The sequence below is a fragment of the Gymnoscopelus microlampas genome (assembly GCF_963454915.1).
Source record: "Gymnoscopelus microlampas genome assembly, chromosome: 10".
Lineage (NCBI taxonomy): Eukaryota > Metazoa > Chordata > Actinopteri > Myctophiformes > Myctophidae > Gymnoscopelus > Gymnoscopelus microlampas.
Window position 1 is genome coordinate 37,852,881 of NC_139947.1, and position 19,487 is coordinate 37,872,367.

Consider the following 19,487-nt stretch of genomic DNA (forward strand, 5'->3'; position numbering starts at 1 on the left):
CCGAACTATGGTTCGGGAAGCCTTTCCGAAGCAGAGGAGTATGTTTTGGCCTTTAATTTATCTCTGAGAGTGCACAAAATGGTTCCACTTGGAAATCTCTAAGTTACAAATGGAAAGGTTAACAGGTTATTTGTACTAATATGTGTGTTGTATGTATTTTCTAAAACTATACAACTTTTATATCTGCAGTGGCTGGAGGTGGTCTCCCTTCTTTTCCATTCATTACATCCTGGTGTCAGGTAGTACCAGGCGGCAAGTTTTCGTCGCTGGATATGAAGCCAATGTGTGAAGCCAAGTTGTGGCTTCGAAACGGGTCTGTAGAAACCAATGCCGTGACGTCACGCCTCCCTTTGTCCATATTGTTTTTACAGTGCTCTTTGACAAGTAGTAATACCTGAAGCTCGTAAGCGCAATATCTCCCTCGAGCAAGCAGGGATTCTGTCTTGACAGAGCAGAGGGATTTTTTGGTTGAACTCCTGGGTTGGACAAACGTACGTATTGCAGCTTTTTAACGTTAAGATTTTTACTGTGTAGAGTACGCTGTATGATCAGAATAACAAGAGTGCCCTTCTCTCTCCTCACACCAGCCAACATAGTGCAGACTCATCCACAGATGAAAAACAAAATGACACTTTACAATTTAAATAAAATTACACATTTCTCTCAATTTTTTCTTTTTCTCTTTTTTTTTCAACAGTTCCATTCAGAGTTCTATTGCCGTTTCTGTGCATCCGTCCATCCATCCATGCATCCGTTTTGTCCATTCATCTGTCCGTCACGGTGGTCCACCGCCGTCCGTCTGTCTGTCTGTCTGTCTCTCTCCCAGCCCTCCGCTAAAGGCCTCATTCCTGGCTTTCAGTTTGACCACGCATCAGCCAAACCTCTCCATTGTCCACTGACCATTTTTGTCCAAAGTGCACTTGTCAAGCCACTTGCCACTGTCCAACCAAAGCATTAATTTCAGATACATAAAAAGAGTGTATTCCCCCCCCCCCAAAAAAAAGATATGTAAATGATGTGAGTATATGATATTGTTGTAATAATACTGGATACGCTCAAAGGCTCAGTTAATGTAAAAGTGTGTCTTTTAAAAAGCATCACGAAAGCAGCAAACCATTTTTTTTTAACCAATAACAATATGCTAAGGAAACGGCCTTCGGGGGCTGAATGTTAATAATAAAAAGCCAAACCCACCAATTCCACAACCTTCACCGAGTGTTCACCGCCCTCACTGTCCATCAGCAATCATCCAAGTCCAGCATTAATAGGTGAGAGAGGGCTGCTGGGATTTGTAGTTCAGCCACTGTGTGTGTGTGTGTGTGTGTGTGTGTGTGTGTGTGTGTGTGTGAGTGTGCGTGTGCGTGTCCGTGTGTGTGTGTGTGTGGGGCTAGTGTTCATATCGGTGGGTATTCGTTCTAGTGCTTTCACAAGAGACAAGTAAAAAAAAAAAAAAAGCCATGCAATGAGGAATGGAGAGTAGAGAGGGGTTGGGGGTCAGTTTTGGACACATTTTTCCCAGATTTGCCATGTCCCCAGCGGGACGACATCCACAGCGAAGGGGAAGGGGTGGTGGTGGTGGTGGTGGGGTGGTTCTGGAAAGGGGCGCGTGGCCTATGTCCTCAGGTCTGGTCCAACCAATCGGCTCGCTTGGGCGCCTTGCACGTGTGTATGTCCACGGCCTCCTCGCAGTCCTTGCACTCCACGGCGCAGCACCACTTGAACTTGCACTCGCACTTGGTGATGCGCTTGACGCGCGTGGTGTCGTAGCCCCGCCCGCAGCACATGACCTCGCAGCCGTCGGTGCCGCGCGAGGTCTTGTTGCACACGCGTCCGGCCGTGCCCAGGGAGCCTGCATAAGACAAACAGTAACACAGACAGACAGGGGGAAACAGGACACAACGTTATCGTTGCTGTCGTCGGGCAGAAACCTCTTATCTCCGTATTCTAACTTTTTGTGTTTTTTTGTAAATTAACGCCCTACTTGATCCTAACTACAGTGTCACACAAACGTATCAAAAGTAGCAGAACTGCACGCTCGAAACGCAGCTTGAAACGTGGATCGAAACGCGGATCGAAACGCGGCGCAAAGCGGCACGTTTTGAGCTTGTAGACACGGATTAAAAGTCACCATGATTTCAGTCATTTGGATTCCATAGAAGCCAGCATGTTTTCTATGGAAGCACGTTGCGCAGAGAAAATAGCCGATCTACAGGCTCTCAATGCGTCTGCGACGCATTGAGAGCCAGTAGAATAGGCTATTTTCGATTATTATTTTGAAAGATTAGAGCATTTGAAGTGGTCAAGCTAGCAATATGTTCAGAAGCATATTCCATAAAACCATAATATCTCGGATATTTCATAAAAGCAAAGGCTAAAGCCTCAGCCTGTGATTTTTTCAAGGCAGAAACAATATTACTTAAAACCTGCATTGTTTAGGAAACAGCGCTACTGTGGGAGGCTCCTTTCACACTGTTTCACAAATGTTATAATAGGACTTGGCCATACACATTTCTTTCAGTCGTGAGATTTTATGTTGCTTTAATCCATGTGTAGATCTGCTGCTTTTGATACTTTTGAATTTGAATCCTGATCCTGAAAAGTAACAGTTTTGGATATGAGCTTGCCACACGACAGAGAGTTGTGCTAGCGTCTCGTAATCGCGCTGCCATTTTCACACCTCATACTCCCACCTCCATGTACAGTATGACAACGAATTTCACCAACTTTCTTTCAATGGTTCAACCTCATTTGCAAGTAGGGTTACCCACCACCTGAAATTCAAATACGGGACACCATCCCTTATGTGTACGAAAAATAAGGGACGCCCAGAATAATATAAAATATCACTGTGTGTACAGTTTTTGTATATTATATTAACCACTTGAACTTGCTTGAACAGCATCCATATTCTGGGGGGAACTTTAGCTAAAAATAGCATATCTACAAGCTCACAACGCGGCGCAAGCTTGTAGATCGGCTATGTTTGGCTAAAGAGATTTGTTGTAGACAGAAAAAGCGGTCCAAGTACAGAGACAACTCAGATCCAGTCTAGAGGGTTTCAGTGGTTAACAGCCTGTATTATAGTATTCTTCTCCAACACATACTGCACGTCATGTCCTAGTATGAGCGAATAGGGGAAGGGGATCAACTGCACGTGATTCCCCTGTTTCAGGGGTTTTCAACTGATTTTGACCCAGGGACCACCATCCTGACTAAGAGCAACCTGGGGACCACCACTATTGTGCGTGGTGGGTCCATCATAGACCCACCCCACACAATAGTGGTGGGGGGTTCATGCACCACAGGGAGCTGGAGAAAATAGCTATAATATCAATATAATATCTAATAAAATACAGTGATTTTATTTGAATATGATGGAATATGATTAAGGATTACTGTGATTATGGTAAGCTCACATTTCATATCACACATACAATACAGTAAGAACTAAAACTAAAAGAAAAGAAAAAAAAGAAAAAAAGGAGTTTAAATAAAAATGTTTTTTTTTGATGCATGGCCAGGGACCACCTGCAATACCTCGGACCACCGGTTGAAAACCCCTGCCCTGTTTGACCCGGCAAAAACTTGGATGTGTGTCTCAAAGAATAGGATCATTGACATAAACGTGGAAAGTTTAGAATATTTGGCGGTCCCGTTTTAAGTTTTCACTAGATTATCTGCACTACAATACTTCACCATATGACGATATAGACCCATAAAATGTAACAATGTGTGCGTTCCGTTAATGCAATTCCAGTGTTGAAAGCTGTGTTGTTCGGTCCATCCGGTGAAGGAATGGCGGTTTTGGTGCCGCAGTCGGTGCCGTGCTATGAGCTTGTATACAGTATATCTGCTATTTTTGAATAGCCAAAGTATAAAAGGTTAAAGCGGTTAAAATGATTGTGATGCCAGATTAACTACTTTTGCTGGGGACCCCCTAGAACCCCTCCCCAAGGACCCCTGGGGGTCCCCGGACCCCACTTTGAGAACCAATGCAATAAAGGACACGTCTTTTAGTTTCCAAACTAAGGGGTGATTCCTTATTTCGGTTCAAGGGACGGCCCAGGGGTTGGCAAAAGCCACCATGACCAGGTAGTAGACCAAATAACAGAACATGGGGGTGATACCGGCGAACCTCAGCCTCAGATTGTTATCTGTGTGAGCAGCAAACCTAGCTTGCGGCCCCATGCAGTGCCTAATTGTTTTGCTAGTGCTCCTCTGGCTAACTATTACCTAATGCAGAGGCACGTTGTCTGTGTGTTGTTTGAATGTCGTCCCCGCAGAGATTAGGACTGGTGTGTGTGTTTGGTGGGAGAGCAGCTCCCTGTTTGAACCGAGACCTATCACAACAAGCTGCCCCATAGAACAACACACCCACACACACAACTATGCGTTGTTGGTAGAAGAAGCCTATAGTTACACTGCTTTTCCCAAGCCCACTGCTCCCTTTGAAGCCACACACACACACACACACACACACACACACACACACACACACACACACACACACACACACACACACACACACACACACACACACACACACACACACACACACACACACACACACACACACACACACACACACACACACACACACACACACACACACACACACACACACACACACACACACACACACACACTGTGTGTGCGTGCGTGCGTGCGTGCTCGCGAGCGTTTGTGCATGTGTGCGTTTGCCTGTGTGTGCGCATTTGCCTATTTGTGTGTGTGTGTGTGTGTGTGTGTGTGTGTGTGTGTGTGTGTGTGTGTCAGGGTTAAATGGACAGTGGAGCGTGACAGACAGACAGGCTCTCACACTCTGAGGCCCAATATGCCCTCCAGCTATGCTTAGATCAGACAGAGAGAGAGAGAGAGAGAGAGAGAGACTGTGACAGACAGAAAAGAGAGAATTTTGAAAAATGAGCTGCTTGTGTCCCCAGGCGGCAGATTCCAGTGGGAGGGTGAGAGAAACGGGTGGATGGACCACGGGGGAGGCAGACAAGAGGGAGGGCCAGAAGATGGACAGAGCTTTGATCTCGGACAATGATAGAAGTGTAGTCTAATATCCCAAATGTTTGTTGAGAGAGAGAGAGAGAGAGCGAGAGAGAGAGAGAGAGTGTGTCAGTGTGTCATAACACACAATCAGCCATCGGACCGTGAGTAATCACAATTGATGTAGGTTGGCTACCTTCTTCTTCTCTCTCTCTGTGTGTGTGTGTGTGTGTGTGTGTGTGTGTGTGTGTGTGTGTGTGTGTGTGTGTGTGTGTGTGTGTGTGTGTGTGTGTGTGTGTGTGTGTGTGTGTGTGTGTGTGAATTGACAGAGAGAGAGCGAAGAGGTCAGGTGGTCACAGAGCCACCATGTCCCCAGGGTACAAGGATATTAACTTCCACAGACATCACAGGGGAGGCCTGCTGTGTTATTTTGCTAACAACACCACACTAGCGCACACACACACACACACACACACACACACACACACACACACACACACACACACACACACACACACACACACACACACACACACACTGCAAACCCTAAAACACAACATAGTCCGGGACATCCATCAACATCCTTGAGGCTGTGTCCATTTCTCTTCTTTTTTCACTGCCTTTCCTGCTGCTATCTGCCTTCTACCCCACATCCCCCCACCCTGCCCCGCGTAACATCCACCCCGCCCCACCCACTCTGCCCCGCTCTATCCTCCGCTTCACCCATATGTATATGTACCTGCAGCTTTGTCCTGTAGGCAGTAGTCTGGGGAGTTCTCAAAGTAGACCAGGTCGTTCTTGGTGGCCTTCCTGAAGGCCTTGTTGGCCACGGTGAAGCCCGTCCCGTCCTGGTTCATGGTCACCTCGATGGCGCCGTTGTACTTCCTCCTCAGGTAGTCTCCCGTCTTGCGGAAGTCAGACATGGCCATCCAACACGTCCTCAGGGTGCACGAGCCGCTCACCCCATGGCATTTACACTCCAGCTTCATGAAACGCTTCACCGCCTGTAACACAGGCCAAAAAGAATCCTCAAACCAGATTGTTCAGAGGATTTTGCAGTATGAATGGAGGGGAGGAATAAATGCAAGGTCGGGGATTTTAAGTAGTAGCTGTATTTTCTTGTTGACTATATGTTTGACATCTACTTGTAAACCGAATGACTTGTCAGCCAATATGCCACCAGAATAGGAACGCAAGGATTAATGTGGTTAAATGTCGATCTTGAGAAGTGTGATAATGTGTAAATTGTATATCGTATCTGCTTGAGCCTACACACAAGCCCTCTATGTTTATGTTTGCATGTGATGTACGTATAGGCGGGTGCAAAACACACTTACTGTTCTGCCACAGCGGTTGTTGTGCAGGTTCATGAACGCCCGTGCATCTCGGGTCGTCCTGTCTTTGGCGTCTATGAAGGCTTTGGCAAACTTGATCCCATAATTGATGTTATCGCTGCAGCCTCCCCAGTCAAACTCTCCCCGCTCGTCGCTAGCCCGCCCGCGCTTTTGCGGGTCACAGTTACACGTCTTGAGCTCCCCCTGGCTGCAGGCACGGGTCAGAGCGTAGACCACACCCGCCGAGGAAATGGCGTACACGAACGCTGCTTCGCGGCTGCCTGGGGGTGGGGGGAGATAGGACAGAATGATAGAAAGGGAGAGGAAGGTGAGAGAAAATGAATGAGCAAGTCACCCAATGGATAAACTCTTTCATATCGTCCTAAAAGTGACATCTACTGTACAGCCATCATACAATGCAATTAGTGTTGTGAGTGATTCGTTCTTTTTCGGGAATGGGAACGGACTTGGTCACTTTCCTCAAAAATAATTGCTCCTCGAGTTGCTCCGTTGACTCTGTGTGGAAAGCCTGATGACACATTGGACTGGACTAAACGTGAGAGGGCGGAACCGGAAGCACTGAACGGTCAACGATGAACAAATTATTGGAACTAATCTTGTTTGGTGAACGGGGCACGAAATGAGTCGAGTCGCTGAAATGACCGATAGTTTCCATCGCTATAAATGCAATGCATTTCTCAAAGCCAACGAATCCAGAAGGGAAACCACGCTCACCTCAAAACACACAGCTACTCACAAACACACACACACACTGTATACTGTATGATCATGATTAAATGTGGGTGTGAACTATCAGGGCGTGATATCGGTGCAGCTGACGGGGGCATATCAGGCCTGATGTAGAGTAGAGGACAGCTCTGTTTAAATATTAGCACGGAGATAATCCTCACGGCGGGGCTCTCCTCTGCTCACATAAATTGTTTAAAGACAGACACAGTGATACCCCATTAATCAGAGCCACTATGATGTCATGACAGCATTATCTACCACTGCTGTTCTCATCTGTTCTGTTCTGCTCTCCTTTGTTTCCCAAGAACATGACTCATATCCACCGCATTGCCAGAGACATATATAGTTTGGTCACAGTTCGTTGTAGCACCAGCCATATCCAGTAAATTGTCCAATGAGTAACAAGGCAGCAAGAGTTTGTGAAGTGTTCTTTTTGGCCGAGGTCGATGATGATTCCTCTCTGCCTCAAAGTACCATCCGTAGACTTGGCTTGGGAATTCAAAAGCCTACCATAGCCATGCATAAGGGTAGGGTCACACCAGAGCCTTGAAAAAGAGAGAGTCGCGACAGCTCTGTTCACTTCAATGGACCAATTATTTTTGTCGTCAATGGCGGCTCATGGTGCCACACAATAGTCCCCGGAAGTGATCAGCAAATACTAGCAGCACAGTACTGTTGCAGCAGAGACGGTTTCGGTTTGTGATGCACTTTTAAAAGGTCAGACATTTAAAGAATTAGATTGTATATTATCATCATATCTTTGATTGAATACTTTATTAGTAGTTTGGGACAGAGGCACAGGGAAGTACAGTTCAGTACAAGGTCTGTTAATAGGATCTATCTATCTATCTATCCAGGAGATGAGATCAGATAAGACCTTTATTGACTGGGGAAATGCAGGCGCCAAAGACAGTACAGCTAAATAAATCACTTTACTAGTATGTAGTCTGTTTGAGTGGTTGTCCTCCAGCTCAATAAGAAATCTACAGCCAATGACTTCCAAATTGGCACCATGCTATTCGTCCGACAGCCCATTGTTCTGAAGTACCATTGGTCTGTCAGCGGCCATTTTAACTAAGCCTAAGCCTGTCCACACACTAAACCTAACATTTTTCAGACTATTTTGACATCAGAACATAATAATGGGTCGTCGGAGTAATTGGTACTGTATTCCCCATCAAAGTTGACCAGAGTTGGAAAGCAGAAGAAGCAAATATGCTTTTGCCACCGGAAAATGTTTTAATTATTTCACACATGTTTGACCCTGCCCTAATGCTGTGTTCCTGTATTTTCTGGGGACACGAGTGTTTGTGCTCCAAAAAATATTTTTTTAGCAACCAATAACCATGAGGAATAGCAGGGTCCCGACAAACCCATGTGAACCTCACACGGGCCAGTGAGGTTTGTGTGTGTGATCCAAACTTTGCTTGTTCTTGTGCTCCCTGAACTGTCCCATTTGATTTTTCAAGGTGGGGGGATGCCGGGATGGGGGGGGGGGGCGGGTCATCACTCAACCTGTGCTGTTTGTCTGCCGGCGAGAATATCTCTCTAAATATTTACATCTATATTACTGTTTACGCCTCTTTACACACACACGCACGCACGCACACGCGTGCACACACACACACACACACGCACACACACGCGTCCTCTGTCTCTGCTACTTGTTGCCATGTATCGTCGGCCCCCACACACATGCTTAGCATGGCTGACAGAGGGACAATAACAACTGCTCAGGGACAGTCACAGTGACGTCTGAAGCCCAGATACTTTGCAGCTTTGCAGAGACTAAACACCTGATTGCTGGATGTTCTGCGATCTGTGTGTGTACGCTGTGTTCCCCAGCAGGATGATCCGCAGTAAACCCATTGTGACTGAGGGCATGTACTGTATGACTCCTGCCCTGCTCAAGGGCTGAAATACAGACGTATAGCAATCATAGGTCCTACTTCTTACTTCACCTGCACCATCACTTGGGAGTCAATTATGGCAAGTGTTGATCTTGACTTTCAGTATGAGTACAGACCGTGAAAGCGCGGCCTCACGATCCTTCAGGCTTTTATGGTTTTAAGCGGGAGTTGTCAGAAAAGTCACCACAGGGATAAACGCAATGTAATTAGATATGTTTCCATCGTCATTTCCAGTTGAATCGTGTTCATATTGATTCTCTCTCTTTTTTTTTTTTTTTACGCATTGTATTCGTGCAATAAACAGTACATGAGGTAACACTTTTTTTTAAAGACATAGAAATAAGTGCAGGTGAGAAAGAAACTATTGCCCTATTTCGTCATACAAGAGTGTCGTGAAAATGTTAAATGTCTTTAAAATGATAATAAAAAAGGAATGGTTTTGGACATATATAATGTGTATATTCACTTAGATTTTACAACAATGGCAGAGGAGTGCTGGGCGATGTGGACAAAATCAAATATCATAATATTTCTTTCGAAATACCTCGATATCAATATTGTTTCCAAAAATATCTATAATAGCAGCTGATGTACAAGCGCACAACGCGTCGCGACGCAACGCTTTGTGAGCTTGTAGACCGGCTATTTTTTTAAAAAAATATACATTTTTGAAAGTATAAAACAGAGCTTAAGTGATTAAAACCAGGAAAAGACAACACTTATGCCATATCACGATATTACGATCAAGAATCCCAGATGACATCTAGTCTCATATCACAATATCAGAACCCTAGCATGTATACTTGATCGTGCCTTTCTCACAGGCTGCTATACAGATGCGGCAATCGTACAGATGCAGCAAACTTCTGACTGCGCCCGTTGCATTGTTGACTAATAGATTTCCTATTATACCACCCACCTGGGAGTGGGTTATAATCCAGCGACTTTACTTGAACTCTTCAGCAATTACAGAGGAAAAGATTGCTCTACAATGTAAGTAAGTAAGCCTTCCCAGGCCATGTGGCCTGTATCGCAGGAGCCTAATCTCCTGTTTCTGTAGCGTGAGGCGGCTTGATGTACGAGCACACCCCCTGGACATGACGCTAGTATGTCGCAGGTCCTTACCCCCAATCCTACCCTTGATGCTGAGTGCCAAGCAGGGAAGCATTGGCACCCATTTTTATAGTTTTTGGTATGACCCTGCCCCGGGGAATCGAGGCCACTGAGCTGGTATACAGCAAGGCACAGTGGAATAAATCCTTCCAAAAACATGTGATTCCTGAGTGAAAACACTAGCTGACTCCATGATGACGGTTTGCGGTTGAATATATCCATTCTGCTACTGAACAGTATCTCCTGTATCGCTCTGTCATTTAGTAAACGTTCACACAATTCAGACTGTATACGTTTATCAAAAAATCACACCCTGTGTGAAGAGAGTGGTGCCTTTGATGAGCCCCGTATTGATGTTGTCATCAATGTTTGTTTATTGGACATACATACATACGGACGGACACACAGACAAAGTCAGATATAGGAGTGGTTGGCACCACTCAAAAAGGAAGCATTATGTTCACACTGGCAATCAAGATGGAGAGAAAAATTTTTGTCTGTGTGTTTTTGTGTGTGCGTGCACGTGCTTGCGTGCGTGCATGGCTGTATATGTGTGTGTGCTTGAGTGTGTGCGCGCGCATGTATGCTATGCTAGCGTCTGTGTGCATATCATCTCTGTCGGGTGGAAACCTCATTATGTCCAAAACTGTTACCTTTCAGGATTCAAATTCCAATAATCAAAAGTAGCAGATCTACAAGCTCGAAACGCGCCGCGTTTCAAGCTTGTAGATCTGCTACTTTTAATACTTTTGTGTGATGCTGTAGTGTGATCAAGTAGGGGCGCTAATTCACGAAAAAATACAAAAAGTTGGAGAATACGGAGATAGGAGGTTTCTGCCCGACAACAACGATATGCGTGCGCTTGGCGTGCACATAGATATATATAAAGGCTAGATGGCTCAAGGGGGCGGCGCAAGCGTAGCTCAACCGCGGCCATCTTGCGACGGTCATTCATAACATTATGTCTATGGTGCATATACTTTGAAATAACCATAGCGTGCTCAATTTTCATCCGATTTTCAAACGGTTTGGTGTTTTGTAAACACCAACGATGTAGTTATGATACTGCATACTTATAATTATAATCATGTTTTTTTTTTTAATACAATAATATCATAACTACATCATTGGTGTTTACAAAACACCAAACCGTTTGAAAATCGGATGAAAATTGAGCACGCTATGGTTATTTTAAAGTATATGCACCATAGACATAATGTTATGAATGACCGTCCCAAGATGGCCGCCATGTGGCGACGTCGTACTCCATTGGCCAGCAGCGCGGGTGAGTCATCTAGCCTTTATATATATCTATGGGCGTGCACATATAGAATCTATTACTGAGCACTGGTGTCTGGCAGGAGTGGAAAAAACAAAATGCCGACAAGGACTGACCGCGTCTCTGAGTCTGATGTGTTTATTGACGAGGCACAAGGCATTACAACAGTCCATTAGTGACTATAAACACAGAACGCCGGCATACGCAGGTCGTAGGATGAGAGGGAGACTAAAATGGGGCGTGGGGGGAAGAAGAGACGTAGAATAAAGGAGGAGAGCAGAGAAAGAGAAGGAGGAATGGTAGAAAGGGCAAGGGAGGGAGAGCGAGGGAGAACACTTGAACCCCAGAATCCATATTCTGGCAGGGAACATTATAGCCAGAAATAGCAGGTCTACGAGCTCAGATCGGCAATTTTTTGAGATTTGTTGTACGGACGGAAGAAAGTGGTCCAAGCACAGTTGTAATTTAAGTCCAGTTCAAGTGGTTAATGAGTTTTCATGACATGTGGTTCCAGGTTAAAGGGTACCGTGTGTGTGAGTGAACGGTCCAACACATACATGCAAGCACGCACGCACACTGGTATTATTATCTACGCCAGGCCGGAACGGCTGAAGGCGAGGGATTATGTTTTCGGTCTGTCTCTGTCTGTCCGTCCATCTGTCCATCCGTCTGTCTGTAAGTGTAAATAACTAATCTCGGACACCCCATTTGGCGTGAAATTGTGCACAAGCTCTGACCCCCAAATCGGTCTGTTATGTTATAGCACCACGATGAGGCAGCCCAGACTGTCTGGGATCTGCGCTCAGAGGAGCACACTTTTCTAGTTATACTTGTGAATGAATCAACATTTTTAGAACGGTAATTATTTTATGAATGCCATTTTTAACCCTAACCCTAAAGCCTGAGTTATACTAAAAGTTATACCTAAATAGCCAATCTGCAAACTCACAACACGATGTGCTATGATTATATTTTGGTGCACTAAATTCAACTTGAATATTTTCCTTATTAACAGCAAAAAAATATATTTTGTTGCGAGCAGTGAGTACAACATTTTAACGGTTCAACTACCTGACCTTCATCAGCTATCCCGAAACCTCCCTTTTTCCTGTTTCATGATTGGCTGCCCTACGCACCTGTCCCAGTAGGTGTGCAAAGGCACTGGTTCTCAAACTTTTCAGGCTGCGACTCATATTTGAACTGGGGACCCCACAAAATAATCAATTTCAACGGGGGACCCCCCCAAGATAATCAATTTGAACTGGGGACCCCCCCACCCTGACAAGCACTTGGAATTGTAGGAGTTGAGGCATTACATTTAGTTTGACTCGGTTCCACAGATAAATATTGTGAAAATAGCAGATCTACAAGCTTGTGAGCTTGTAGATCTGCTATAGATCTAGATCTAACCATAAAACAACCACTTCCCTTCCAAGGACCAGGAAGATTTTCCACAAAATGTCTATTTCTCAAATTCTAATATACTTGTGGGGACATTTGGCACACACACACACACACACACACACACACACACACACACACACACACACACACACACACACACACACACACACACACACACACACACACACACACAGACACACACACAGACACAGACACACACACAGACGCAGCAGACTTACTGCGTAGCATGACTCGTCCGAACACGGTGTGGTCTCGGTCCAGCGTGCTGCAGTTCCAGCGGTGGTGTCTGAACTGGTGCTGACACTCTCGGATCCATTCCTTGGCGCCTTCGCCGATGGACTGCATGATGTCCGGGTGGCGCTGGCACAGCTGCCGCTGCTTGTTCACCAGCCCTGGGATGTTGTCGCAGATGACACGGGCACCCAGGGCACCGATGTACCTGTGTGACATAGCAAGAAGATGTTTGTTTCGGGGGGGCGGGGGGGGTTCTCCTTTACATTATGACAATGAATTCCTCCCCACACACATTCTGTGTTTTCAATGCTGTTGTTTGTATCCTACTACTGGCTCACTTGCAGTGTTGCCAGATGGGGATTTTTACATCATTGTACCGGAGGCTTAAAATGATCGTATTTGAAAGAACACTATCGTACACAGCCAAAAAAATATATATCTCAGGTGTAAATATGTAACTCCTACGAAAGCGCATTACATATGCTGCGTGGAAATGGGCAACATCCTGGACCTTACACAAATGAAAGCCTGGAACTGGACTGGAATGAAAGACGCAACCAGTGTTTTCAATGCCTCCAAGCACAGATCTAGGGTCAGATTTACTGATTTACCGACTTATTTCGAAAAGCTAAACCGGATCCCAAATCTGCAGCCATGGAACTTGGGGAAATTCAGTAAATTCACACACTTTTTTGTGATATTGCGAAGTTATCGTACATTTAGGCATTTTTGGAATTATTGATCGTACATCGTAGGGTAAAATGATCGTACAAAAACTATAATTATCGTACACCTGGCAACACTGCTGCTCACCTGCCAGTGAGGAGCCCCCACCGGGAGGACGTAGAGCCTTCGTCCTACTCCTCCCGCCCCAACACTTCCCGCTGACAGTTGCCGCCCCCAGCTCGTAGGACTATACGTGCGGTGACGAATATCACCCTCCCCGCCCGGCTTCCCTCCCCCCCGAACACGGGCCAATTGTGTTCGTATAGATAGACGCTCGACAAAGTTGGATGCACTGCAGTAAAAGAAGCCATTTGTTAAGTACTTATCCACCCTATGTACTTCGTTGATGCACCCTACTTTCATCCTCTACAACAAATCTCCTCGTCGAAAATAGATGATCTAAGGCTCAATGTGTCACGTTGCAACGCGTTGTGAGCTTGTAGACTGGGGTCCTTCAGGGGTCTGTAGACTACTAGGCCCCTCCTTTTTTCCCCTCTAAACCAAATCTCCCAAAATAGCAAATATACAAGCTCACAACGTGTTGCATCTCCTATTCCCACAGAATGTTTGCCCTATTCTCCTATGTTCACCTATTATGGAGAATATGGACAGTAGGGTGTGTGTGCCGTTGCCAGCTAATGCTTCCTCATTAAGTGAACTGAGCCCAAACCCCCAAGTCTCTAGTCATATTAGCTTCATTAAATATCTGCGTGTCAAAATATCAGCAAACAGACCTCTGCATATGGTACGCATCGGCTGTGGTTTGACACACACACACACACACACACACACACACACACACACACACACACACACACACACACACACACACACACACACACACACACACACACACACACACACACACACACACACACACAGGTTGTGAGGAGCGTGAAAGAGAGTGGTAGTAACAGTCCACTGTGAGTCAGAGTTCACTACACTTAGCAGTTAAAGGTTCGGGGATAGCAGGGGGTGGAAACCATTTACTCTACTCTCCAAATAAATAAGCACTTAACCTCTCCCCACGAGGCCTGTGTATGTGCATATGGGTGTGTATGTGTGTGTGTGTGTGTGTTTAAGAGAGAAAGACAGAGAGAGAGCAAGAAAGAGTGCATAAAAGTTACCAACGGTGCCGGTTTGAGTAGAAATCATGTCGTCACAAATCAGGGGCCAGGGCAAGATGTCAGGGGGGCCTCCAATAACCCTGTCAGACTGTTCACTCACTCACTCACTCACTCACTCACTCACTCACTCTCTCATTCACCTCACTGACAGCTCACTGCATCCCCACTCTTTTAGCCAGACATACTGTAGTGCAGGCACCATTTACAGCCAGTACCCCCCATGTAAATGAGCTCACTCCAAATGAAATCGCCCATCAATGTGACTGCAACACTGTCAACTTCAGATTTACGTGTGACAGTGTTGATTTCGTCGTCTAAAACTATGACGAAAAATGTTCGTCGACTACCTTTTTTCACTGACTATTTTCAGCATGCAACCGAGTGTAAAATCAGCCATTACGACGCCATCAAGGACCGCCTTTAGTCGACTAAATCAACTGTAGATTTAGTCGACTATTATAATCTTATGATATTTTGTTATATTTAAAATATGACTAAAACTAAATAAAAATGTTCTGTTAAAATCAACACTGACGTGTGACATGGTGTGGGTACACGCCAATACATGCACAAAAGATGCATGTTTGAGTGGGACTCCATAAAGCCCATGCATGGCTGCATGGGGCGGGTCAGTTAGGGGAGGTCAGAGAGCATGTAGCTGTGTGGTCATGTTTTACGAGGCTAAAGGATGGAGACTGCAAGCTCTCCTCTCCCCAGAGTGGGATTACAGGCACCGAATAATAAGAGCAGAGTGCTCATCAAAGGACGGCACCACCAGCACACGCAATTCACACTTTATTCTCTGTCTGTCTGTCTGTCTGTCTGTCTGTCTGTCTGTCTGTCTGTCTGTCTGTCTGTCTCTCTCTCTGTCTTTCTCTTTCTCTTTCTCCAGTTTTATAGGTTCATAAATCACAATCCCCAGATCTAAAACATCATCCTGCAAAGTCCCACTTCTATCCTGTCAATGATAAGGGGATAGACTGAGAGACAGACAGACAGAAAGAGAGAGAGAGAGAGAGAGAGAACATTTGATTTGGTTCCTGTTCTTCCTGCTGATACGGACACAGCCTCTTCTACTCATGATCAGCTTTTGTTCGTTTCCTCCAAGCCCTTGTCTAGCCCTTGAAGGGCTTCCCTTCTCTTGTCCGCTATAAGAGCTGCATTTAATAAGTGATGCCTATAAGTGATTAATCAACGCATTTGACACTTTCATTGAATAATCTCTCATCTACAGTATATCACCTCATTTTCTCGGATGTTATCAGTGGGAGAACATGTCGACAACTCCACATATAATAATCTTCTGGATCTCCCGTACAAAGATTAGCCAGAGGCTGGTATGGCTCACGTGCCTTAAGAGAAGTAATGTTTATCTAAATCATTCTCCATTATTGTTATGGTTGAAATGGTATACAGGGGGTGTTTTTTTTTTGGGGGGGGGGGCTACCTAGTAATCCTAATATCAGCGGTGCACAATCTTTCTGGGTCTTTGAAAAAATAAACATGCCCATGTGCAGCCACCTGACACATCAGGTGCACTTGTACTTGGTGGCGAAATAATGACTTATGTTTCCCTACTCGGGCAATTTCACTTGATTAATTACAGTAGGTAGCCTAGAGGCTGTGGATATTTATTATTTCACAAGAACATTTATCAGAAAGATTATAAACATAATATATTTGCCTGTTACACATTTTTGACATTGTTTAATGGCTTGGGACTCCTCTGATTCATTTTGTGACTCCCTAGGGCGCCCAAGGCTGCAGTTCAGAATCACTAATACTGCAGGACACTTGGAGAAACTTGATAAATATGCTCCATTAATACATTTTTAAACACTGCAGTTTTGTTTGACTTCTGAGAAACACGCTTACACGGATTCCATCCTGGGTTCAAATATCCAGCAGGAGACATCACAAGAAGCTAATAACTTCTGTTATTTGCCATCTTGTTGAAAAGACATATTGAGTTCCCGTCAAAGCCAATAATGTCCTGCCAAAAACACTTACATACACACCCCCTTAACGGATTTTAATCTACACAAACTATTAGACATTCCATCAGCCGCATACTCACGCACACACACAGACACTTCTACTATAAACATACTCATACACATGGACATTTTCATGTATGCTATTGCACATGCAGGAGAATGAGATATCTATCCACATATTTTCACCCCTCACCTATGCTCTAGATGGCTGGTTTTGGGGTATTTCAGTGAAGTCATTGCTCACACTGTGTGTGTGTGTGTGTGTGTGTGTGTGTGTGTGTGTGTGTGTGTGTGTGTGTGTGTGTGTGTGTGTGTGTGTGTGTGTGTGTGTGTGTGTGTGTGTGTGTGTGTGTGTGTGTGTGTGTGTGTGTGTGTGTGTGTGAGAGAGAGAGAGAGAGCGTGTGCACGCGCGCGTGCGTGCGTTTGGTGGTACCTGGTGAATTAATGACTGTTCTGCTTTGCAGTCTCCAGCTGAGCTGAACACGCGCAGAGCCAACGGCGCCGACATAAATTATATTTATCGCTCTATTATTATTGCTCAATCTGGCAGGCCAACAACTGACAGGAAGGAAAAGAAAATGCATTTTCGAGCTACATCGACTTGCATTCACAAACTCGTATTTTCTTTTTCTTTTTAACACTATTAATGCAAGCTAACTATATCGTGTTTTTTTTAGAAGCCAACTAATCGGAGGTTATCAGACCTTGATTACAAAATAACTATGCTATTAGCTGGGCCTACAATTATCCTAATACCACAATTACCGTTTCGCTCATATAAATGTCAACCCAGTGCATCAATATAGCCCAATGTTTCACATTCATGCCAACTTTGTTTAAATTATATTGAATAATAATTTACTATAACATCAGCTAATATTAAACATAGCCCAACCCTAATAATAATAATCGGAAAGAACCAAATTATGCTCACGAGTAAAGCAATTCAAATTAAATAAAGGAATGATCATGGTCTAAAAATTCGTTGGCAACTTTTGCAACTCAAGTTCGTTTCATCTGATTGGACGCAATAGCAAAAACCGATAAAATACACATAATGGCATGCAGCACAGCATCTTTTAAGTATAGCCTAGTATTTCCCTTCCCATCTGTTAAGATATAGCCTGAGCCTATAACTAACTATATGCACTAATGGCCTTAAAGCTTAATAATAGCTTAATAATATAGCCGAATAGGCGTATATTTTCTTAATTCGCCTATTATTACACGACCCGATAATCTCCCGATATACATTTAAATTGAGACTCCTTTGTTTGCCACGTTAACTGATGAGGATAACACACAATTCAACTCCCATTTTTAGGCTATAGCCTACATTACATTTTAGGCCAGTGGTTCTCAAAGTATAGGGTCCAGGGACACTCGGGGTATATAGACCCTAATCCTAACCCTAACCTTGAGGGGGTTCCAATGAACCCTTTAAAAGGTCTGTAAAACTCTCATAGTATACCCCATGGGGGTCCATTTGGTTCCATTTGTACACTATCAGAGTTATTTTGTAAACCGTAGGCCCTCTACAATTTGAAAACTGTAAAAGTATTCAATCAATCAATCAATCAATCAATCAATCAATCAATCAATCAATCATTATGAGGGCCCGGGGTCCTTAAAATTAAAAAGTTTGAGAACCACATGCATCAGGTAAACGTTTTGATGACTGGCATAATAAAGGCCAGATAGAAGAACTCAACTCACCACCATGATGAATCCACCCGGGGCGTCACCACCAGCAGCAGCAGCAGACAAGCACAGTAAATCCTAGAGCTGGTCCCGGTGCCCCCCTGGCACGGCGATGCCCTCCTGAGGGCCCTGGAGCCCCCCTGGCACGGCGGCGATGCCCTCCTGAGGGTCCCGGAGCCCCCCTGGCACGGCGATGCCCTCCTGAGGGTCCTGACCCCAGCTGAATCCAAGCTGCCCTGCAGGCGGGCCGATGACCGTGCGTCCTGAGGATGAATTTTACTTAGACCGAACATGATGATGGCTTTCTTTGCGGGGGGTTTCTTTTCTTTTCTTTTTGAAGTTCCAAAAAAATATTTTTCCCCAAAAAAATAAATCCCCCAAAAATGTGTTTCCAAAAAAAATATTTTTAGGCGAGGAAAAAAATGGTATCTCCAACTTTGATTTGATGTAAACGTGGGCTTAATAATGATCAGCCGAAGAAGGCCTCATCATCATCATGATCTTCATCATCATACCGCGTCTGGCTGGCTGTCTGTTGCGTGGCACGTTTTTTACAGACTGTCAGGAGTCCGAGTCCATGGTGTTCGGTGCCATGTGGGCAACACCGGCACTGCGCGGTCGGTGCAACTAAAGGGTCTCCGCGTCGGGATGGAGCTCTACCTGTGTGGGGAGACTTTCTTTCACCTATTGGTGTGGCCAGCCATCTCTGCAGCAAGCAACCATCCTAAAGCAAAACTTTACGTTTTTTTTGTCCAGTTCAAAAAGGTAGAAATAGTTCCAAATCAAGCTCAGATTGAAGGTGGTAGCCTACTATAGATAGCCTCGGTCTGGCTGGTTCCTCCTCTCTCTCTCTCTTTCTTTCTCTCTCTCTCTCTCGGCTGCCTTCATGCGTCGGG

The 19,487-nt window shown here is 45.0% G+C and overlaps 1 protein-coding gene across 1 annotated transcript; it reads right to left on the reverse strand.

The window, feature by feature from the left end:
* Positions 1–1,619: 1,619 nt before the first annotated feature.
* On the reverse strand, positions 1,620–18,689 carry LOC311053551 (protein Wnt-2b; the record flags this gene model as incomplete). Its single annotated transcript, XM_084069160.1, has 5 exons — positions 18,607–18,689; positions 13,025–13,245; positions 6,333–6,610; positions 5,735–5,999; positions 1,620–1,849 (listed from the first exon to the last, which is right to left on the reverse strand). Exons 2-5 carry the CDS (start codon positions 13,149–13,151, stop codon positions 1,620–1,622), a joined length of 900 nt encoding a protein of 299 aa, XP_083925286.1. The 5' UTR covers positions 13,152–13,245; positions 18,607–18,689.
* Positions 18,690–19,487: the final 798 nt, after the last annotated feature.